General features: G+C 43.2%; 1 protein-coding gene across 1 annotated transcript in view; it reads right to left on the bottom strand.

Moving 5' to 3' along the window:
- Nucleotides 1-3,616: 3,616 nt before the first annotated feature.
- The window catches only part of NR3C1 (nuclear receptor subfamily 3 group C member 1), a 63,040-nt gene continuing 42,156 nt past the window's right edge, over nucleotides 3,617-24,500 (bottom strand). Inside the window, 6 exon segments of the mRNA XM_050312253.1 lie at nucleotides 3,617-6,221; nucleotides 7,061-7,218; nucleotides 10,032-10,162; nucleotides 15,807-15,951; nucleotides 18,422-18,700; nucleotides 23,427-23,543. Of these exon segments, the coding sequence (XP_050168210.1) occupies nucleotides 6,069-6,221; nucleotides 7,061-7,218; nucleotides 10,032-10,162; nucleotides 15,807-15,951; nucleotides 18,422-18,700; nucleotides 23,427-23,543 (983 nt within the window). The 3' untranslated portion in view covers nucleotides 3,617-6,068.

Raw genomic sequence — 24,500 nt, 5'->3', positions numbered from 1 at the left:
TGTGCATTACATGGCACAGCTCTGTGAGCTCCCACTGCAGAGGGGAGACAACCATGGACAAACTGGCCTGCTGGGGACCATCCCAGGGACAAACACAAACTCAAGAGCTCAAATCTTAAATGTCAAAATTGTAAAAATGGCATTTAATGGCGTCTTTTCCAAACCAGTCTGAAATGCCATTGTTTTATTGGGATAATGTGAACACAACAGAAATCATGAGTTACCATCTCACGCTGGGCTTCATCCGAATTTCTTGGAAGCTAAGGATAGAGCTCCAGAAAGCAACTAATTGCAAAGTAAGGCAGCAGGTGAGGAGGGGCTGCAGCCCCATGGCCCCCAACCCACCCTCCCAGGGCAGGGCAGCACCGTGGCCACGCTCCAGCCACGGCCAGCGTGGTGGGACAGAGCACTGGAGGGGCAGAAACCCTGCAAGGAATCAGAACCTGCTCCACAGATGTTTTTGATGTCAATGATTTCATAAATGGAATGGGACAAGTGGGATTTCATGTGGACCGTGAACACATCGAGGACTTGATGCACTTGCCATGAAGCTGGAGCTCATGAGCCACAGAGCAGTTATTTTATCCTAATGTCTGATGTCGCTCTTTAAAGAATCTTTCCACAATTGTTTCACAAATAAACGTGGTTATCATAAATCCCATTCTTGTATTGCCTCTGACCCCCATCCACAGCCATCCAGCTTGGGAATTACCGAAGGGAAATTTATGTAAGCTTTGTTTTAATTGCAAACAATTCAGAGAAATCATTCCCTGCTGGGAACTCGGCCTTTTACGCTGCAGTTAAGTGAGATTTTATTACAGCACGATTCACTCTGCTGCTCAGGGGGTAAAGGCGTGAGCTGTGCTGAGGTTTGAGTTATTGATGGGTTGGAGAGACATTGATATTTGAAAACTCCAATAGCCACATGGCAGGGAAGGAACCTCATGGCATCATTTTCTGTTCTGGGGCTGAGACTTTCTGGAACCAAGTGCAATGTCACATCCAGACAGAAGTACCTTTCAGTGTTGCTGATACAGGAAGTCCTTTTTCACAATTTGGGTTAAATCCTGCCTTTGGGAAGGTATAATCCTGCTGCACAGGACCCCTTAGGCTGGATTCCCATAACCTATCCCCTGCCCAGAACACCCACCCCAATCCACACCCTCCCCCAGGCGATGACCAAGACTTTGTAGCACACTTTGTTTCCATCACTAATATTTAGCATCAGGTACCTGCCTTGGGAAGGAGCTTTCATCACACTTTGACAAATATCAGAGAGTTGAGAACCACTGCAGTGACAGACTATATTTTAAACCATAGAACTACAGAGTGATTTGGGTTGGAAGAAACCTTAAACTCCTCTTGTCCCACCCCCCCTGCCATGCACAGGGACATCTTCCACTATCCCAGGTTGCTCCAAGCCCCATCCAACCTGGCCTTGGACATTTCTGGGGATGGAGCAGCTGCAGCTGTTCTGGGAACCTAAATCAATTCTTTATTTAGTTATAAAACATTTTGTGCTGTTTTCCTCAGTTGAACTGTCCCGGCAGCTTCAGCCCTTCTCTGAGGTGGGCACAGGTCAGGCTGCTCCAAGGCACATTCCTGCTCTGGATTTTCCTCCAGAAAACAGACATTAGAATGCAAAGGCAAAACATGTGATTTTCAATTAAATTGTTAATTTGAACTTCACGATCAGAAATTCTCCTGCTCCAGAACTTCTACAGTGGCAATTCACTCCAGTGCAAATGATTCCTGCATATGAGGTGAATGATGAGACCAACACAAATGAACCAACTCCCTGTTGGACCCAACCCTCTCCAGGATCACAGCAAAAACTCCACAAAAGCATTTTGGAGCCATTTAATGAAAAAAGCAGAATTTTATTATATGGTTTCTGTCCATTATTCGACATTGCTGTAAATGGCTCACATTTACTGCAACTTCTGTACAGATGTGTGGCTTTGTATTACCAGAACAGCAAATTTAAATGAAAAAATAAATGTTCAACAATTCCACACAAGCTTTTACAGTCCAACATTTCACTGAGTAGGTGAAAACTACAGACTTGTTACTACAGAATTATTCAGCATGAATAAAAAACTACAACTTTTATTTTTAAACAGGAGTCACTGGTTTAATTTTTTTCTTTTCTTTTATGCTGTTTAAAATCGCTGTGATAAAAATAATGATTTTTTTAATAATGCCATACACCGGTATGATATAGGATTTGTCCCCAGTATATATCTTTTTGTTTAATATACAAAATAGAGTAATGACCCATCGCTTGACTCTGCTGTTGTGCAGGTTGTTGGAGGTGGGGTGTTTTCCACAAACACACACACACAGCCTTTCCTTGGATACGAGGCCTCCGGCTGGAGAGGCTCTCGACCTTCCTGGAAAATTTGGTTCCTATGTGATGTCGATGGCTCAGCAACCCCTGGTTGCAGACTGGGCGAAGGATAGAGCGTGACTGGTATATAATCATGGAATCCCCGACTGGTTTGGGTTGGAAGGGACCTTAAAGACCATCTCATTACAACCCATGGGCAGGGACACCTTCCACTAGACCAGGTTGCTCAGAGCTCCATCCAGCCTGGCCTTGAACACTTCCAGGGATAGAATAATACAATCTTTATAAAATCTCACTCTAAGTCATGTCCCTGAAGTCCTCCCTCGCTAAAACTTGACTACGGGATGCTCCCGCAGCCAACGTCCATCCAGGCACTTCCTCCTCTTTCCTACCTCCCTCTGTGAAAATGGCGAGGTCATTTTTCGGCATCAATTGGCACCTATTCCCAGCCCCCCTCCCTCTGCCCTCCCTCGTGGCTGCCCCCCAGCGCCCCCCTGTCCCGGTGTCCCCCCGTAAGGCCATTGCGAGCGCCCGGCGCGTCCTGAGCTGCCCCCGCCGTCCCTGGGCGGATCCGTGCACTTTGTGATAAGGCACTGAAGAGCCAAAGTCAGAATTCTCCCTGCTTTATCCAGAGTGCAGGGACTACCCACTGCTACACGGACTACGGATAACAGGACATGGACTTCTCACTGCTGACTAAAGCACTACGTTTTCTCACTGGTGAAGTTTAGAACTGAACAGCACGTACAGGACGATTCTTTCTCTAACGTCACAGTTTCCTTTGTTTTTCCTTAAATCCACAGACTAAAAATGAATATACAGGCAAACAGACACAAGGGGCGGAGAGCCTCTCCTCCTACGTGACCAGTTCTCTCACAGGGGGATCACAGAATCCCAGAATTTGGGTTGGAAGGGACCTTAAAGCTCATCCAGTTCCAACCCCCAACTCCATCATCATCTGTTGGAGTTCACTGCAGTTGCTTTTGCTGGCAAAAATGCCAAGTCTGGGGTCCGTGCACCCCGACCCGCGCTGTGCCCCAGGCTCCGACCGAGGGCTCTGGGGATACAAGTTTATAAAACATTCTCAAAAGTAACAACAGGTTTCCTTTGAACCAAAGAGCCCCCCCAAAACCCAACAGCACCAAACTCCTATCTGTATCTGTATCGCAACCGGGCGCATGAGGATTCCCATGGAATTGGGCTGGATGTCATAATTAAAAAATCCGACCTTTAACTGTTACAAAATGCACATATTTTGTACAGATCAAAGGAGAGAATGATTATTTTCTTTTATTAAAGGTGCTATTTTACTCCAAAGTACTGAATATAGGATCCTTTTTAATAGGTATAGCATTCAAAAAGAGATTTAAGAAAGGAGAATTTGAGTTTCCTATTTCAGTTGGAAACCAATGTTTGCTGAAAGTAGAAATGTGCTGTGGACACCCCATGCTCTGTATTTACATATTGCTGGCACCTGGATGTGGATTATTGCCCAATTTTGAAGCTGTTTTTGCTGTGGGAGCGAGGCTGTGTATGAAATTCCCCCGGGGGGAGTTCAGAGCTGGGTGTCCTGGCTGACGGTTTTTGCAGCAGGGCTCTGGTTCAGCCATGCCTCGGGAGCAGTTCCCGACCATACAGATAGGAGCATCCCACCCCAAAGCCAACAGGAATTTTTACACAGTGATTCAATAAACACAAACCCAACCCTACAAACACCCACGGAGCACAGGTTTTCCCCTCGGAACAAAGCACTTCTTTGGATACGAACACCGATGCCTCCGGTGCTGCCTCCAGCCAAACCACACAGAACGGGTTCCCACTCATCTATTTGTGACCCCTACAAAAAATATAATTACATGTATCATGATAAAGCAATCTGTCATCTAAAAATCATCCTTATTATACACTATACAAGCTTATTTTACAATCATTTAATAAATTGCTTTTAAAGCTGCAGTAGCCCTTCCCTTCTTTTCTCGGATCAGCGAATATACCGATTATACATATTTGAAACTATAACTAAATATAAAAATATATTAGGTTTTGTATTTTCTCAGATGATCTTTCTCATTTCTATTACACAAATAATCTGGCCACTTTGAGTAAAAATCAAATTTTAGAGTGGCTTAGTAAATATTTCAATTTTGAGATACAGAAAATTGTTAAGGTGCACGTAGAAAAGGCTACTACAGCTTCTAAACGTCGGAAAATATCCTTATCAATGGCAACAAGGAGAAATCCACAAGGCCTATGGGAATTTATGGCACGCCAGGAATTCAGTGTGAAGGGCTGCAGCCTTACAAAGACAGAAAGTTTGACGGACAACTCTAAGACCACGAACTCAGTAGCGGAGCTTTCCTGTTCTCCAGGAAAGAGGATGGAGCAGTCAGTGACGGGTGGAGATGTGGAATTGGGTCTCTAACCAGGTGAGTCTGGAGCTGGGATATCCAGTCACAGCCGTGCGGCCGCTCGGACATCTCCCCGGAGAGGAGGACTCTGGAATCCGTCCAGGAGAACAAACCCAAACCACTGGGTGCAATCACATGTCCACCTCCCCTGTCCGTGGGGGTTTCCAGATATACTCGTGTGATGACAGGTTTAAGTGTATAGAAAATGTGAGTTTCTCCACACAGTAGTAAACTTTTCTGAAGCTATGCATATTTTCATGAAAATTTCCTGATGGGCAGTCAGGACTGATCTTCTTGGCATCAATGCAGCCCATGACTCTTTGCGTTATGGCTGTTGCATCATATGCAAAAATCAGGCTTCTTTTTTTTTTTTTTTTTTTTTTCAATATATAAAATAACCTGCTCATTTACATCCAGTGAGGACTGGGTTAATTTTCTATGAATCTGCATATCCAACATTTCTGCAATATACCAAAAGGATTCGTTTCATTTGGATCTACTGAAATGAGATTTGAGAGTGTTCTCCCACCCACCCTGGCCCTTTAAAAAAGCCAAATTTTTGTAGCCGCTTTGACAGTTGAAAGCGATTAGGTTAGAAAAGCCCAACCCTTTTTCACACGAATCTACTCGAGGATTTACTGTCTAGAGGTCGTTTAGGAAAGCTACGAGCTGCCCCACCTTAAAAAACCAGCTGTACAATAGGCATCTTGAAGTATTACAAAAAAATTATGTAAGAAAAAATGAACAAGCCGAGTTCACGGTATATAAAGTTAAAGGAAATTGCTAAAACCAGACAGTAATAGCTATAAAAGGCACAACTTCCCTTTTCTGATATACACTTGTAAACTTTCTTCAGGTTACATGCATAAACCAAAATGCTACCTTAACTTTAAAAAAAAAAAAAAAAATCCAAAACACTTTACTAAAATAAAAAAAAAAAAAAAGCCTAAAAAAATTGTCTCCAGCCAACTGCAGCAATTAATTAATTAGCAGAATGTTCGTAACAGCCTCAGAGCTTGTCACCGGTGGTTTGATGCATCCGGGGATGGTGCACGAGGGGAGAGAGAAAATTTCTTACAAATACGATTTATGATTTCTTTGCCTTTCCTTTCTCCCCAATTCTTTCCCAAATGGGAGAAATCCACTGCTTCTCCAGCCTAACTCTTGGCCCTCTGTAAACCACATGTAGTGCATAATTACAAAAGAAACACCGCTGCGAGGACAAAAGGAACAAGTTCTGTAGGTTTTCTCTTTACAAAACAAAGCTATCGAGTGACGGTTTCTTAAGGCAACCCTTTGTGTTAAGGCAGTCACTTCTGATGAAACAAGAGCTTCTTGATATTTCCATTGGAATATTTTGGTATCTGATTGCTGATGATTTCTGCCAACATTTCTGGGAACTCAATACTCATGGATTTATCCAAAAATGTCTGGAAGCAAAAGCTCAGAAGATTTTCAACCACCTACAAGTGATAAGGCAAAGAATTACTTGCACACGAAGATGAACAGAACCACCACTCACATCCATCCTCCTCCCACCCAAACCCTACCCACCCAGCACCTCCTGCTCCAACAGGACAGGCATAGGTATCCTCATTTAACTAATTAATTCTTGTCAATGGCACTCCAATATAAACCAAACAAACAGATGCAAACACCAAAGAGATTTGGTATCAATTCCCATTCCAGCAGATAAGTGACATATACATGAATAAGCTTAATTAGATCTTTCCAGATGCCTGGTACAGCAAAAAATAAAAAAACAGTAGTTTTGAGGTCCCAAAGTTTCCTGTTTTAAACACTGCTTGGACTGCTCTGTGTAATTTAGAATTAAACTGCCAAAGGAGACAGACTGAATTCTGAAATTCCTTGCCAAATGAGTCCTGCTAATACCACACACAGCACTGAGGAATTATTTCAGTGCTATTTCAAACTATTCCATAAATTCTTTACTAGTTGTCTCTGAGACAACGTAGGTTTTAAACTTCACATCTCTGCTACTATTGCAAATTATTTACAGTTTCTGAGTTCCTCCATTTCAAAGCAATATAATTTTTAAAAACTAAAGAGGTTGAAAATTAAATGAATTATAAAATTAATTGCTGTGGATTCCACTGCAGAAGTAGCCTGAGAGAAGCATGTTCATGGCTGTCAATTCACCTTTAGTTAGACAGTAGGGGGGCATGACCTCCTCCTCCCCCGTGATATTTATCCCTTTAAATAATAAAAGCCTAGAGGAGATCACTGTCACCGCCCCAACACATTTATCTGGAATGCCTACAGCATTCCTTTCAGGACTTACATCATGCATAGAGTCCAGCAGTTTAGTCAGTTGATAAAATCGCTGCCAGTTCTGGCTGGAGTTCCCTTCCCTCTTCACGATGGCCTTGCCCAGCTCCTTGATGTACGTCATCCGGATTTCTTCAAACAGAGACTGACTCTTCAGGCCTTCCTTGGGAACTGTAACATTGATACGAACCTTTAAGACATTATAAAACTATGAACTGTGTCACTATTTAAGTTCTCTTACATCAGAAACTGCAGTGATAGGACGAGGAGTAAGAGGGGAAATTTAGGTTAGAAATATGAAAGAAATTCTTCCCTGTGATGTGGTGGTGAGGCCCTGGCACAGGCAGCCCAGAGCAGCTGTGGCTGCCCCATCCCTGGAAGTGTTCAAGGCCAGGTTGGAATGACGTGAGCTTTACGGTCCCTTCCAAACCAAACCAGTCTGTGACTCCATGAAAATGACCAGAAGAAAAAGGGCTTAGGATTGACTGAAATGACAGCGGAGAGACAAGGAAAGAGCAGGAACTGGGACTGATGACTAGCTGAATAAAAAGCACAGGACTGCTGCAAAGTAAAACTAAAACCCCCAAAGGTATCCTTCCAAGAGGGAAGAGATCAGTCCATGGAGGCCTGGAAGTGCCTTGATGAAGAACCATCAGGACTGGAGTTCCCGTGTTCTCCATGTCTGAGGAAACGTGACATTAGAAAGATTCCATAAAAATTCTGCATGCCAGCGGAAGAGCAAGGGCAGAATCACAGGATGGCTTGGCTCAGAAAGGATCTTGAAAGATCATCTAGTTCCAAGCCTCCTGACATGGATCAAGTAACGCATCCAGGCAAGGACTGACAGACTGGACAACAACCTGACTGCCCAAGCCATGAAGGAACCGGGGCATGGACGGAGCTTTTTGGAATAGGGATGGGACATGGAGATAGTGCTGGGAAGATGAGGATCTGGGGGTCAAAAACGTAAGGTGTGGGGAGTCAAATCCAGGTTAAGTCCTTGTGCCTACATCCTCCTATGAGGATGGTCCTCCTTAAAGGCCAAGGACTAACCCGGACAAAGGAGAACATGGACTCCAGTGGTTCGTAACATCCTTCCTTTGAAGCCTTTGATTGCCTTGGTGAAGTGAATGGAAAGAGCTGAAGACAGAGAAGAGAAACAGCTGAGACAAAGGCGACTGAAAGCAAGAGAGGACAGAGGCCATACAGCACATTCCCCTTCTCAGAAAATTCAACCCTCACTGCACTGTCAGCTTCTGAGAGATGCTGAAGTCTCTTGTCTGCCTTGCCTATGCAGGAGATGAAACAAGTCATCTGTTGTTTCAATAATTCACACGTAAAAGGTCTGTGAGCTATGTCTGTGTGTGAGCTACATGTCCAGACCTGTGTGGGATTCCTGTTTTACTCCTCCCCCTCCTCTTCTCTTGGAAAACTTAACACAAAAACACAATAAACCAATTAAAATTGCAAAGTCGTGGATTAAAGAGCTGTACAATTTTCAGCCATTCAATTTGCAGAAGTTCCACAATGTACCACTTACACAATGTATGTACTCAAAAAAAAAAGAAGATATATTGTCTTTCACTGTAAATCAAATGGAGAGGCCTCTTGGGGCAGCACCAGCGCCTGCCTGGTCTCGCTCCTGAATGGGCTGAAATCTGCCAGCGCTGCCTTGTCACCACTTCTGCCATGGAAATTTCTCTAAGGAAATTTCCAATTCCTGTAAGGAAAGTTGGCCTACACCACACCAGAGACACTCAAGGAATTTTTGGGAGAGATTTCAGAATCAACCAGAAAATGTTCTAAATCTGCAGTTTTGGGGAGGTTTTAAGTTCCTACAAAGCCCACGGCTGTGAGAGGCTGAAAGTTTCCAGTGAAAAGAGCCCTTGTTCCAGTTCTGGGCTTGGCAGTGAGGCTGTGCCGGGCCTTGCCAGGCTGATGGGGTGTTGGGCTGGGGGCAATGGGCCATGGCAGCCCAGTGGTCCCCACACCACTCCTGAGGCACCGGACTGGGGGGAACTGGCCACGGCACCACAGTGCCCCTGCCCACACCCATCACTCCCTGCCCTGTATGTGAACAGCGCTGGGGTGCACATTCCTCCTGCTCCTATCAGGGAAAAGACCAAAGTGAACAAGTTCTCATTTCTTTGGAAGAATTAATGCTGTTATTCCCTGGAAATATTAGAGATAAGGAATGTTTACACCCTCTGTGTAATGAACTCTTTAAACTCAATAGTATTTACTTTTCATCCTGTTCAAGGTCCCTTCCAGCCCAAACCATCCGATGAAGCCCATGCAGAAGTACTACGCTGAAAAATCCTGACTTGCACTGCTGCTCTTGCTTCTTCCCAAGCCCGTTGACACCTGTCACTGCACTGAACTGAAACCAATCTGACAAGCAGAAGCAGGAGCACGTTGGCAGCTCCCTCAGCCCCGTGGGACTGCAGGGATCGCCGTGACGGCCGTGGGATGGGATTTCCCAGGACACAGAGGCACAGGCTTTCCTGGTGTGAGGCGAGGTGCCCGGCTCACACCCACTCCCGGCACACACACACACACACGTGCTCCTTGCTGGGTGAGTCTCTGGACTGCAGCCAAGCCAGGGCTGCAGCTGAGATCCTCAGGGAGCTACAGCCCCACAGAGCACAGCAAAAACAAAGTCACTGGGTAACAGTGATGTCAACAGAGGGGGAAAATAACACTGTAAAAGTTATTTACATACAGTAACCTGTATTAGTTATGTTGTCTCATATTAGTTTATTTCTGTATATTCTAAAAGGACTGTTGTGACACCACACTTGACCTTTCCTGCAGTACAGACAGAATTTTACTAAGTTGTGACTTTACTCCAGCATATCTTACTGAAAGATAAAAACCACCACGCAGCATATTATATAAATCTATCTTACAGTATCTATTGCAAGTCCACCACATACTTTTGTAGATATAAATGCCAAGAGCTGGGAATTGAGCTGTTCACCTACTTGTAGAGAGGAGAAGCAATGTCTTCATGCAGAGATACTCCTCGTAGGAGACTTGAAGCCGTGAGAGCTCTCGGGCAACCATAAGCATGTGTTTGCATTGTTCATACATACATGGGAGATTCATCCTCTGCCTGAGGAATAAAAGCACAGAAATTAGTGACATGTCCAGGTACCTGGAGGTTCTACACCTCTGGGTTTCCACGCTGTGCTCAGAGCAGCGGGGGGCGCAGAGGCAGACGATAAGCTGTACGTGAGCCATCGCACAGCCAAGTGACGCTCCCTTTGCTCGTGAGCCCACGGAGGTGATTGCCTTGGTTACACAGATAAACACGGCCCAGCACTGCGGAACGAGGCAGCCTGACGTGCTGAATCCCAGCGCCACAAAGGGAGCCTGTCTCTACCAAGGACCATCAGCAAAGCTCTGTTATCAACAGACGTCAGCACAAACTTGACACAAAAATCGCGTTTGCTCACGGTGTGACAGAGATCTGCAAGCCTGGCAGTCCCAAGGTGTTTCATCTCTCTAACGAAACATGATGGTGTGCTACCCTAGAGATGAGATTTCTCTAATTCTTTAAATACTTTTGCAAAATGCACCCAATTTAATACGTATTTCCTCAGTACTGACAGCAGCAACCTTCTGTAACTTCTCAATTTTTTACACTTGTATCCTTCCACATTCATGAAGTGATGAGTAGTGCTGCAGTTAAATGTCATTACCTTTGTAGTGTAATAATCAAGTTTCTAACCATAAATGGAAAGCCATGTTGACAATCAAAGGAAAATCTTGGAATCAGAATAATACATTATATATTGTTTTGGGGTTTTTTCCCTGTTTCAATAAAACCTTGCATCAAGATGGGAACACTTCCTTTTATTTAGTAGTACCTCATTTGACACAACAATTGGGTACTGTGAATATTACAGAATTAGTTTTGGGTGGGAAATGAAGAAGAACAGATTAGTTCTGAAGAGGGTAAGACAGATTTATGCTTTTCCATGATTTTGTTTTGGTAAAGACAGGCAAAATAATCTGTTTCCCATGCAGTGAGTACACAGTCTCTCTGCAGTGATGTCAGCACTTTATTTCTCATTAACAATGTGTCACCTTTCCTAAGTCATCACCTATTCAATATTAAAATCTACACAGAGACAAAAAGGGATCCCTGTGAAAGTTAAAAGTAAGATTTGGTTATGAAACTACAGTTCCTTCAAAGCTGGTCAGTTTTCTGTTATCCCTTCCTTAGCCCTGCAGGAGGAGTATGCAATGCACCCTCAACAAGCATCTTAAAAAACCCTGACAGGAAAGAAGAACTACACCTTTCTCAAGGTGCAAAAACCAGAGGGAATAGGAATTCCAAGGGGGTTTGAAAGACAGAAATACAAGCTACTGAAACAGTATTAAACTAGAACAAGCACAAGTGTAAAACCCCACTGTTTCCAAATGGAGCTGTTAGACAATTCCTTTCGAGTGGAACAGGCACTGCCTGTGTCTGTATCTACAGCTACAGTCTGTGGGCTTGCACATGAACCCAGAAACACTGGACTTACGGTAGATTCCATAATCAAGGAGTAGCAGCACAAATACAAAGTGCACACAAGGTAAAGCTGCTTGAAACAGGAGTAAGTGCAATGTTGGGCTCTGGGATGTTTCTCAGGGCACTTGACACAAAGCCACCATCTGGCTGCTTGGCAAATGCTGTCCTGACCCCTCCGGGCTGTATCAAAGGGCATCTCAGAGATTTGAAATTGAGTAATTTAAACACATTCTCTGACAGGGCTCAGCAGTTTTCCTCACGTAAAACTATGCCCATTTCTGGGCAGGAGGTTAAAATAAACATTATGAAATGGGTCAGCCTGTCGTTTGTTTCTGTCTGCTGTAAATGCAACCGTATCCACAAGGCTGAGAATCCACAGGAAGACATGCCAGCTCTGGGCAGTACCGGGGCTATGCAAACTGTAGCTCTCAAAAAATGAGAGCAGGCACAGCCCCCTCCCTTCAGCGAGGTCTGAGCACACAGATGAGCTCTGCCCTGTGCCCCGGAGGCTGCGGATCTGGCTGTGTCAGAGCACGAGGAGGCTGATTCACTGCCTCGTCCTTAATGCTGGCAGATGCTCTGGGAAGAGGTCCCAGCCATTCCCATCTCAGATCTCCTGGCCAGGGCACATCAGATGATCTCAGCTGCCACAGAGAGCCTGCCCAGGGACAGGGCTCAGGTCACGGACACAGACCTGGAGAAGGGCAGGGCTCGGGGCTCTCTCCCTGCCTGCCCAGGATCCTGGTTCCCCTCCCTGCACAGCCCATTTACCACCTCCAAGGATTAATTTACCCACACACAGAGCACATGTAATGCTTCAACTCAGTGCTATACTTAATTAAAATAGGCATTGTACTACTCAGTGAGGACACCACAAGTGCTTCCTTCTTAGCTGAAACTACCCACAGAACCATGCTGGCTCTCAAGCAGAGCTCTGGGATACCCAGGACCAGCAATCCCAGGGAAGCTGCACCCCATGGCAGTTCAGGAGCTGCTGAGCCCGGACGGAGCCTCAGGAGCTCCCCAGGGACACTGGCAGGGCTACAGAAGCTCAAGGCTTCTGCAATTACTGCCAGGCACATAAAAAGCCTCAAAGAGGTGACTGGCAGCATTTGATCACTGTGAAGGCATCCTGCTGTAGTGACAGCACATTTGAGTCCAACCTGAATCACCTCCCTGCTCTGTAAGTATCCAATACCCCTCTGCTTTAGGGACCAGCTCCCCAAGGGGCACTGGTGGTGTTCCAGCTCAGCCCAGCCCATGGAACACATGGATATACGTGTGCTTGCTCTGGGGGACGTGTGTGGATGATAAAAGCACGTGATGGGTTTTCAACACTGCTGTGAGTCACTCAGTTCAGTCAAGTCTGTGAAAGACTAAAACCCAGTAAACAAGACACTGGTGTTCTGAACACCAGATGACACTGGCTCCACAGAAGGAGTTACAAAAGAGCACTGGGGAAAAAATTTGGGGAATAAGAGAACTGACAAAACATTGCTTATAAAACTGTAATCACTGGTTATTTTTCTAATCAAATACATCAATACAGATATTCTATTGTATGGCAGATGAGATTGGAAGGACAAACAAGACCATGGAAGTGACCTCACATCTCAGAGCAAGGAGCTGTGATGATGAACATGCAACTGGAGTCAAAATCCTGAGACCCAGGACTTACAGGAACTTCTTTCTCAAGCTGGGCAGCACTTAAATGGCATTTGCTACTTGATGAACAAAACTGTGCACTGTCACTGTGCTCACTGTAGTTTTGGGCACACTGTGACATACCTAGAGGCCAAAAGCTGATACGGCACCAGTGCCAGTTCCAGCAGGGCATGTTTTGAATCACAGACTGGGGAAAGAGTTATACAATACTGCAAAATCACAAGTTTAAACCATTTCCAAGTAGTAAATAATGGCCTAAAGCCTAAGATTTATTCAGTTGCCATATTTCAACAACTTGAACTGAGTTTTGTGTGTGAACACGTATATTATCAGCTAGTATAGACGTATCTCCATTAAAAAATAAATAAATTATAGAAGTACAGACATAAAAGTGGAATATTCAATAAATATTCAATTTTTAGGAGAAGACTGAGTAAATGGTTAAGCTGCCATCCTAAGATTTAAGAAGAACAGAATTTAATCCTCTTTCCCATCACAGACTGCATGAGCTACCTGATCTTGCTACTCCATGTAAGTAAACAGTAACTACACAGGATGATACTGGCCAGGGCTGGCCCAAGGATAAATCCATGAAAGACTGATGTTGTTCAGATGCTTAAGCAGATATATGAAGCTAAAGAAAGTCTAATTAATCCCATAAATAAATCAATCTTAAAAAAGTATTTTGCAGTTAGGTCCAACTGAACCACCAAGGCCTGGAGCCCCTTCCAAGATGGGAGTTCCCTTCCTGAAGCTGAAGACACTGAATTGTACCTAATATGATAACAAGGCTTTAAAGTTCAGAAACGGAAAGAATGATTTCTAGAAACCTGAAAATTAAACCAGAAGTAACTGCACTTCTCTGTAACCATGGAAGTAACTCTGCACGCTCTGGTCTGTGTTATCCCCCTGCCCCATTGTCAGATACCAACTATTACCTGATCTATCCTACATGGCCACATTTGATCATTCAAATCCAAGGGCATTTTTCTTCTTGCAGTAAAATCCAAGTCCATTTTTGCTTACGTGGCCAGGATGCCTCTCCTGTCCAGCCCAACATCCCAGCCCTCAGGTGCCCCTCCAGCTTTCCCTGCTCCAAAACCTTCTTATAACTCCTGCAGTGGTTTTATTTTTAGTCAGTGATTGCCACGTTGAACTCCAAGGTGGCTCTGTTTTATATTGAGGGATGGGACATAAAAAGTTATGACCAGAGAGTTTTATGGAGAACCTTTAGCCCACTGGAAAAGAAACTGCAGTTCTCTCAGTCGATGTGTTTTATTGAAAACAAACATCATTCTGATCTACAATTTATGTACCAAACTGTAACTGGAAGGAATTTGAGAATTACTGTTTGTTATAACAGGGTTAGCCTTGCAGTTTTGTGTTTTTTAAGAGTATCAACACCTGGCTGTGAAGATCTATGGTTTTGATTCACTGATAAAACAGCAGGAGACCTCTGACGTAAGGCAAAGTAGATGTTGTTACACTTAGTGACAACATCAGTTATTTCAATTTCACCACACAGACACTGTTCTGCTCCAGAGATACATTCTAAGCACTTTAATAAACAACAGGTACACACATGGGCCCTCACCTGCCATCTCCTGCACACCTTTTTTCTGAAGTTAATATTATAAGGTAATGATTATAGTTTATAGAAGTCTGAATAAATATTTACGCTGAGGAAACAATAAAGGAAGGGAATAAATAAACATGACAAAGGAATAGTGTGAAATGTAAATGGTTGATCCCACAGAAAATGCAACAATTATGTTTTTTTTTTAACGTGGAAAATATCTGGGAGATTTGATTCTGAAGTGCAACAGAACCAAAAACATTTTGGCTGTGTCAAAGCATGCCAATGGTACTGCCTCCACTGTAAGGCCAGGGAACAGAGACATGAATTAGATGCAATCACTTCAACAATCCCAAATTCCCTCTTTCCCTCCTCTACAGTAGTTACTTCACAACACAAATTTGGAAAAATACAAGGATAATGATGTGTGGTGCAAGAAAAATACAAGTCCAAATATTCCACCAAATTCAACTCTGCTTGAAAATTGATAACAAAGTTCAACAAGAAAATATAAATCAGGCAGGTTGTTCCACTTATAACCTTGTCTTTTCAGCCCTACTTTAATCAGGCTCAGATAGAAATGTTTAAGGAATCAGGAACTCTGGGAAACTGGTAGGACCATACTGCCACATTTATACACTAAACAGACAGAACATTATGCAATTTGCCAAAATTTTCTCTCCATCCCAAACATATTTTTAGCTCTGACTGTGTTGGCTCTGATAACATGAATGATTCTAGTGAATGGTGCTGGAACAGTCACAATATGGAACATTTAAGCACAAACACCTCCCACAAAAACTCCTGGATATAAATACACTTAATATCTCAATTACCTTTCTTTCATTTGACTTAAGTTAAAAACGCTAAGCAAGCTGCTGAAAGAAAAACAAGTTGCAAATGACAGGCAGATCTGGGATCTCAGCAAGGATTTGTTACCCAGTGATTCACCCCTTGAGTGCAAACCCCAGAAATGCTGTGGCAGGTCTTACTCACTCGTTAATGATGAGATCTGGTGCGAAGCACAGGAGATTGCCATTGGATTGCTTGTAGGATCTCCAGCCTAAAGCAAAAGCCATTAGGAACATCCAGGAGTACTGCAGAAGGGTCATTTGGTCATCCAGGTGCAAATTTCGGAAACCTAGAAAAATAAAAATTGAGGGGGGGGTGGTGTCAGTTGTAACTTGCATGACTTGGAAAAGGACCAGAGTTATGAGCAGCACAACTGCTGTCTTATCAGTGCATAAGCACTACAGGGAGTAAAAGGGGATGTAATATTTAAAAATCATAATATATGTGTATGTGGTTATCTAGAACTGATGGTCAGTCAGATAGAGGCAACAATTGTATTTCATATACACTATAATTCACTGGGCTGCCTTCCAAAAATAACAGGGCTTCCTACTTTTCACGAGAGCAGTCCACCAGACAATAAATGGCGAATTGTAAAATTTTGCTCTTATTCAACCACTGTACACAGAACTTACAAAATAAGTACTGCATTAGTTACCAGCATTAACTGCTTCTGATCTCATATGCAGCACGAACAGAGCCAAGCCAGCAAGGAGGAAATAGGTAAAATCTGACAAATGGTCCCTCAAACAGTCTGAAAATGCTGGCAGCTTTGGATTTACAACAAGTTCCTATCAGATCCTGCCTACATTTAGTAGGAATCTATCATGCCACACTGAATCATTATTAGAGCCCGAATTCAAGTTGATTTTATCTAATTTTATTAAGCATCTGACATCTAAAGAGCTCAGAACATCTAAAAAGCTGCTTCCTGAAGATGTGCCAACAGACAGCAGCCAGTAGATGAATACAGAACAAACTTGGTCCGTCTGACAGCTTCAAACACAGCTCCTGGCTTTGGAGACAGCAGGAACAACCAGGTACTGCTTCAAAAATACAAAGGGTTTCAAAGCGATTCCAATCTTACAGGGTCAAACCTTGAATCTGTGCTCAAACCCTCCTCAGGAAAAGATTATTTTGAAATCCCAGCGAAAGGATTTGGCAAGGAATGCTGGCGTGCTATCAGCATGGCTGATGGGCTACAACCAGGAGCAGGATATACAATTAAACACTCATGAGGAAGCGCCTCAGCCAACAAAAGAAAGGAGATAAAAATGATAAGAATAGTTGCTATTAATGTAGTTATTAAAGAGAAGATTGGCATTTCCATTGAGAGCATATGCTCTAACCTGAAGGGTTTGGCTAATTAGGAAAACCGTTCAGCAGAGACGATGTGTTTTATAAAATGGAATCTAAATTTGGATTTGGGAATACCAGATGGTCTCTCAAAGACCTGTCCCAGAAGGAAGTGTGTGCATGTGAATCTCTCCTAGAGCAGACTGAGCTAATCCCATGTAACTGCTCAGTGTGAACAGCCTTGACACAGAATCACCGAGGTTGGAAAAGAATTCCAAGGGTATCGAGTCCAACTTGTGACCAATCACCACCTTGTCAACTGGAACACACACAAACCTCTCCAGTCACATATCTGCTGGATACAGATATATTTGAGTTTTCCAGCCTTTCTTTCCCACTGTTAATTTATTTCCTCTGCTCAAAGAGGCACTATTATGATTCATAAATCTCATTATCAGACTCTTTTCTTTTTTTCTTTCTTTTTTTTTTTTTGGCAGACCTGTTCTGTGATGTTATTTCTGGGCTACACATGCGTCATGGAGGTGTTTTTGCCAGGGTTTCTGAGAATAGGTAGGTAACAGGACTGACAGGAGCGAGAGGGACATAAACACTGGTCTTTGTTCTGTAGGAATAAACAGATCTTCAGCTATCCTTGGCCCTGGCCTCTCCTGAGACAGATGCCATGTGTTATGTCCTAGGCTGAGATATGATATCACTCCTTCCGTGTCTAACTGTGCCTTCAGGTGGGAGCCAAAACACCAACAAACCTCTCCCCTTCCCCAGGTAAGAGTCAGTTTAACTGTGCTGCTCAGAGCTGGGGAGAAAAATGAACATCTTGACTTCCACCCTGGAATTTGACACTCAAACACCTGTTCACAGTCAAGAAAAAACTGCAGATATGGTGAAGGGGAGTGAAAAAAGAACCATCCATGAACACAGACCCAGAGAAGCAGTACAGCAGTGCTGGTCTGTAAAAGTCAAGAGGACTTGCTAAAAAGATTCAAAAAATAATTATTTATTGCCCACAGAAGCTGTGGCTGCCCCATCCCTGGAAGTGTTCAAGACCAGGTTGGATGGGGCTTGGAGCAACGTGGTCTAGTGAAAGCTGTCCCTGCCCGTAGCAGGGTGCTGGGCTTTAAGGTCCCTCCCAAACGATTCTGTGATCTAAAAAGTGGACACAGAGCTAATAAAAATAGTTCTCTATATTACTTTTAAAACAAATCTCCATTTAAATAGGAACTTTAGGATCCAAAAGTCAAAGTGTTCAAGAAAAATGACCTAATTTGCAGTAAACACATTTCTGCATCTGTATTTTTTCTACTTTTCTACTCCAGAAGCATTTGAGACATGAACAAGCCCAGATATTACTAAAACTTTACCTGTACAGCTTTGAAGGAAAACAAATACAGATTTTAAGTGCCATAAGAAGACAGTACTCAGCAATTAACATATTTGTGTGTTACCTGGGATTGCCTTTGCCCACTTGACTGCAGCCACCACCTGTCGCCCTCCCAGCATGTTGAGGGTGGAGAGGATCCTCCAGCTGGAGTCGGGCAGGGTGCTGTCGTAGCCCGAGTACAGCACCTCGGGCTCGATCACCTCCAGCAGCGACACCAGCGTTGGCGTCAGCTGCGGCAGCGACGCGGGGACGATGCTCTTGTTCCCGGATGCCTCGGGAGCATCCCGTGTTCCCGTGGCACTTCCCTGCTGCAGTCCTTTGATCTTCTTCTTTGTTTTTCGAGCTAGGAATGTTTGGGTAAGCCACAGGTGAGATGATGGAAAGTGACCACACAGCAGTAAAAACACAGCAGAGGAAATGCTGCTTTCCCTCCTCTCCCCTCCTTTCCCCTGCAGCTGGGACCAGGCCACTGAAACCTGCACAGCATTTGTGCATAAAGTAAATAACTTCACATGAATTCTAACTGAGACTCCATTGAAAGTAAGTTTGCTTTACATTTTAATGAAAGTCACATTTATGTTACTGTTTCCAAATGTTCAGTAATGTCTGCAGGTACCTTACAAGGCTGATCCTAAAATACAAGGCCAAATCCTACCATTGGAAATATTTGCATTTCCTGAAGATATTAAGTATAGGAACCAGGCAAAAGAAAGGAAAAAAAAATACATTTAATGGGTAAGAAATTACTGGATCTGGTGAGCCAGGGAAAACAGGGTTGTTTTTTTTTTTGAAAATGCTGGGCAGGAGGAGCTTTTTCTCTTGCCAGTTTCTCCTGCATATAAATCACTGCTGCATAATTAAACCATAAAACTCGTTCGCCAAATAAATAAAACATCACACAGAGAGGTTAACTGTAAACTACAAAAACTTGGAGCAACAATTTTATTAGCATCTTGTCCATAATGGAGTCTCCTGCTTGGCTCTGGCTCTCCTGGATGGAGGTGGCCACACAGAACATGCTATTTAACAGAGACCAAATGAAACCAGTTGTTTCCCTGTGTGCCTCAGTTAATTAATTGATTTCTGCTCTGGAACTTCTGAGATAAATCAGTAGCCCATAAAAGCATCACGTAATGTGGTTTCACATTCAAAGTTCCTCTGGACCCGTTCAGAATCTCTCAGCATCCAAAATGCACCAACCCTGCAGTGTAACAACACATGAAAATCCCTCCTGGACCCACTGGCTACAACATGGCCCTCAGAAACCAAATGCTAAACACAAGGAATTCTCTACAGATCTTGCATAAATTGCATTTTCCCAAATATTTGCAGACTGGCTACATATGCCAAACCTGCCATAGGGGATTAGCAACAGTTATTTCCTTGGAGTAAAGAGCTTCTTGTTATTGCCTTAATTTTGAAATGGCTGCTCCAAAATCCTTTGCACGTTCTGTTGTTTTTTGCCCCATTATCCATGTTCTGAGGAGCAAATGAACTGCTTTGACTTAAATTTAGAAGCACATGCCTTCAGCTTCCTGCAGACACCTGGATGGAGTACTTCCAGCCCAGAAAGCCTAATAAAATTATAATCAAAATAAATAGATCTGATAAGGTGAATTATTATGCAAGAATTTTTATTAGGCTGTGTTACTAGCCTTGACTTAGATATATAACTGTAACTCACAAAAAAAAAAAAAAGAAGGTTGAGATAATGTATTGCTTTATAATTTATTTTCAAATATAAAAAGACCACTAATTTAACCCCAGCTCCTTAGGGCACGTTACAGGAGATAACCCCCACAGATAAACTCAGCACGGAGAGAAAAGCATCCAAAATTTTCTGTTAAAAACAAACAAACCACCCCCAACCTCCTACAGTCTGGCATCCACCCAGGCTGCACAGGCTTCCTATTCCCTGCCCCGTGGGCAGATGGTCCTGCACCTGAGCCAGGTGGGCAACGGACCTGCCACCACCACCCCAGACAGCCAGGTACTTTCCTGCTGAACTGAGATTTATAATAAGCCCACTGTGGTTACAGCAGGGCAAGGAATGGGATTAGAAAGAAGAAACGATCCTTCAAAAATCTGAAATAAATTCCAAGTGAAGACTGCAGAAAAAACTCATAAATTGCCAAGTTTAGCTAGTAAAAAGCAGCATGAAAAGCCAAAAAAATTATGAGACAACTTTTTACAGGCATAAAACCTAACAATAAATCTTTTCTTCCAACACATCACAAAGAGAAAGGGTGCCAAAGAACACCAATTAACGGTGGGAGCGGAAATGAGAACTCAAGGAAATAAAGGCTGGAGTACAAAATATCATTATTCTGCTGTGTAACTCTCTGGTACCTGCAGCTTGATAGTTTGATTCTTTTTCCAGTCCCCTATGCCCAAAAAAACATGCAATAGAATAAAGAAAGTTCTAGAAAAGGGTGATAAGCAGGGCCAAAGGGATGACTTGACTTGATGATCTTGGAGGTCTTTTTCAACCTTACTGATTCTGTGATAAAAAAGGCCAATAGAAAATCAGCAAGTAATATTTTTCTAAGGTAGAAGAAGCCACTTTTATCTCAGGACAGGAAAAGGTCAGGATTTAAATTTCTTTTAAAATACATTAGCGCAGTCCACTGTAGGTATTAGAAACTGAGATACCCTCAGTATGTGCTGGGGTGGGTTCACAGAAGAAGTCCAGCAGCACATCAGGTGAGTGAAAGGGGCTGAAGAACCGACAGGCTGGATATTGAGATCTCTTTTGGTCACTCACCGGTTTGCTATAACCATTATTTATGCACTGAGGGTGCAGCAAGGGATTTGTCAAAAAGAAATGACTGTCTAAAAAGTATGCAAATTTAATTCTCTTTTAAACAACAGTAATTTCTGAACTGTGACCCTAAAATAGACAAGATAAAATAAACTGCTTTTTAGTCTCTGCTGCACTTTATGCTGCCTCCCAGTTTGCTTTTCTGCACGACCTATTCCCCATCTGTTCAGATCTGTCCCAAAAATCCTTGTTTTCAGGGTGTTTTTCACCCTTTCACACTGCTCCGAGTTCTTCCACTTTAGTGTTGCTGAATTTCAAGACTCTTTTTCCCTCTCAGATATAAAAACTTCCCCGCCCCCCGCCCTTCTCCAGCAACTTACATAACAATCTCCATCCTCCCAAACCTCACTATTCTCTAGGATTCTCTGTGCCAGAATTCAGACAAACTACACTGGAAGGGCTCCAACCTACAAGCGGAGAAGTGGCAAACATCCGATGTCATTCCATTTCATTTTCTTTGCTGCAGAGGGGCCACTCAACGTGTCAAGGCCAGGATGGACAGGGCTTGGAGCAACCTTCGTCTACTGGAAATGTCCCTGCCCATGGCAGGGAGTGGAACAAGATGAGCTTAAGTCTCTCCCAACCCAAACCATTCCATGATTCTCTGATTCTGTGTCCTAACACAGCGATATTGGTGTCTACTCAAACTGATGCAGGAAGGGAAAGGCTTACTATGAGAGCACTATATCTTACTACCACAATACTATACCTAATGAAGTGCTTCATTCTTAAAAATAAATACATGAATATCATAGATGTATTTTGAAAACAACTATGAAGAATAAAAACAGAAACAAGCCTTAAACCAAAACTCATTCTTTTCCATCTCAAAGCAAAAACTCTGGGGTTTTGCATAATTTAAACTGTCTTCAGTCTTTGCTGTTCCCTGTTTTTGCTGCCAGCCACACCAGTCCCAGCAGGACAGTGACCTGCCCCCAGTGGGTACCGAGAGTAGGCAAGAGATCTGTCCTGCTCTGATCTCTGAAGTGTGAGGTCCAGCCCACTGGGAGTGGCCAAAACCTAAATCCAGCTCCTGGGAGACACTCACTGATGACCTCATGTGCTTTAGGGATTTATTTTAGACCCCACTATTGTAGATCTTGGCTGTGCCTTCCCATCCTGCACACAGATCATGGTAACAAACCCAGCAGCAACATCCCTTCCTCCAGCAAATCTCCATCCTGAAGGAGGGGATGGGCCTATAAGTGGGTCTTAGAGCACTGCAGACCCTCAGCTTTGTTCCCTCTGCTCTGAAGGAAGGGGCAGATCGAGGCACCTGCAGCACAGAAAACCTGGTGCTCCATCCTGCTGAAGGAGGTTGGAAGCAGAGGAGGAAGAAAGGACGTGCTAACATGGACTCCAGCATGTGCTTCATCTCTCTCTTTAACTTAATTCACCACTTACATCTTACCAAAGGATATTATCACTGACTGAAATGGAATTCTGTTCATCCTTGGGAGCTGACAAATATATTTTTGACATTTTCATTTTATCTGACAATTTTCATTTTACAAGTACCACATGGATAACTGTGTTAGGAAGTACTGTGTTAATCTCTGCTGCTCATGGAAAAATAGCGAGCATAAAATGTAGCTGACACTAATAAAAGTGTTTTATGCCATTTTACAACTGCTGCTAAATCTCTAGTTGACATGGCCTTCAGATTCTCACAAGTCATTGAGGACTCAGCAGAGAACAACTATGTACTGGTACGTTAAATTTATTTACTTAACCGACCTTTTCTAGAGAGATTTTGACAGGTATTTAGGAAGAATCCACAGCACCAACAAAAATACTTCCATTTTCTTTGGTTTGAAGATATAATCCCCACTCCTGCCCCACTGGTTTCAGTGTCAAGTCACTCTCCTGAGTGAGGATGGGCAGACAGCACATCTCCTTGCAGGTGTTTCATTTCCCTCCAGGTGTTCCCCAAGAACTCTCCTGTCTCATATTCCACGAGAAAGCAACGATACATATATATATATCTGTGCTGACAGGAATAAAAAATAATCCCGGCTTGTGTGTATGACTCACTTCTAACTGAACACACCGACAGACAGAGCAACCGAGCACAGACAGGAGAAACAGCACGAGAACCTCCTGCCTCTCGTTAAAATGCTCATGAAATGCAGCACTTGCTTTTAACATAATAAAGTGCTGCTCCAATCGTTGTTTCCTAAGCAGCCTGGCCTTTACTGGGTATTGGGTAGGATTTCAACCCAAAGCAGGGATGTGGACACACGGTTACCTTCAAGGTTCATGCCAGCCTGCAGACATTTCCGGTAGCGACACGCAGGGCAGTTTTTCCTCCGGATTTTGTCAATTATGCAGTCGTTCCTCCCAGCACACAGGTAGTTGTGCTGCCCTGTGTGCACAAAAGCAAAGCAACTGTAAGCTCCCCATGTAGAGCAGTAGCTGAAGCCATTCATCCCTTCAGTCATTAAGGGTCTGGGGACGATGTAAGACCTTTACCTACTGCACTCCATGTCTTGCAAAAATATCAATATACATCTGATTTCACATATCCAAACAGATTTCTCATAATTAGACCCCAAAGCCAATAAATTTAGTTCAAAATCCTATTTTTGATTTGTTAGTATCAGGCTTCTATTTTTAAAACTGTTTCTCCCTTACATTTACCAAATGTTTTTTCTACAGCAGGTTTCCCATTTCTCTAAATAGTTTGACAAGAGGCATAAATAACGTTCACAAGCACATCTTGAGAATACACTTGGACAGATTTCTACAGAGAACAGACACAGCCTCATCAGTCTGCAAGTCATGAAACCTTCTCCGTGTTTAACTTGCAGCCTGACCTGGACAAACCAAGTTCTCTGACGTTTTTCTGGATTCACAGATTTAGAGCAAAAGTGACCCTAAAACCACAACCTGAACTACAGAAATTAAGTAACTATTTCTTAGCTGTTAAGAGCATGGCAAGAGAAGAGCATATAGTCCTAATTATTTGAATTATGTGACCAAATACCTCCATATAACTTACTAAGGGAAAGGTATTACTAAAGGATAGATCCTTCTCCCAGACAGGGATCAGGAAATACATTTCTTTACAGGGCAGAAAGCTGCAGTCTGGGCTTTTACACCATATTGCAAAGTCCTGACAGTACAATATTGTGAGAAACAAATGTATTTTCCAAATACAGAGTTATTAACAACAGAGTTTAAGAGCCTTCTCACAGTAAAACAGCTTGGGTAAGGAATTTGTTTCAAGTCAGCTGTGAAAATTATGGGTAGGCAGAGTCCATTCCTATGGCTTTGGTGAAACTTCTTCAGTGAAGTGTCTCAAGTGGATATTCCAAGGAAG

Source organism: Myiozetetes cayanensis, unplaced genomic scaffold (assembly GCF_022539395.1).
Source record: "Myiozetetes cayanensis isolate MyiCay16 unplaced genomic scaffold, myiCay2020 scf17, whole genome shotgun sequence".
Taxonomy (NCBI): domain Eukaryota; kingdom Metazoa; phylum Chordata; class Aves; order Passeriformes; family Tyrannidae; genus Myiozetetes; species Myiozetetes cayanensis.
The sequence above is the reverse complement of the archived record's forward strand: the minus strand, read 5'-3'. Positions and strand labels throughout refer to the sequence as shown.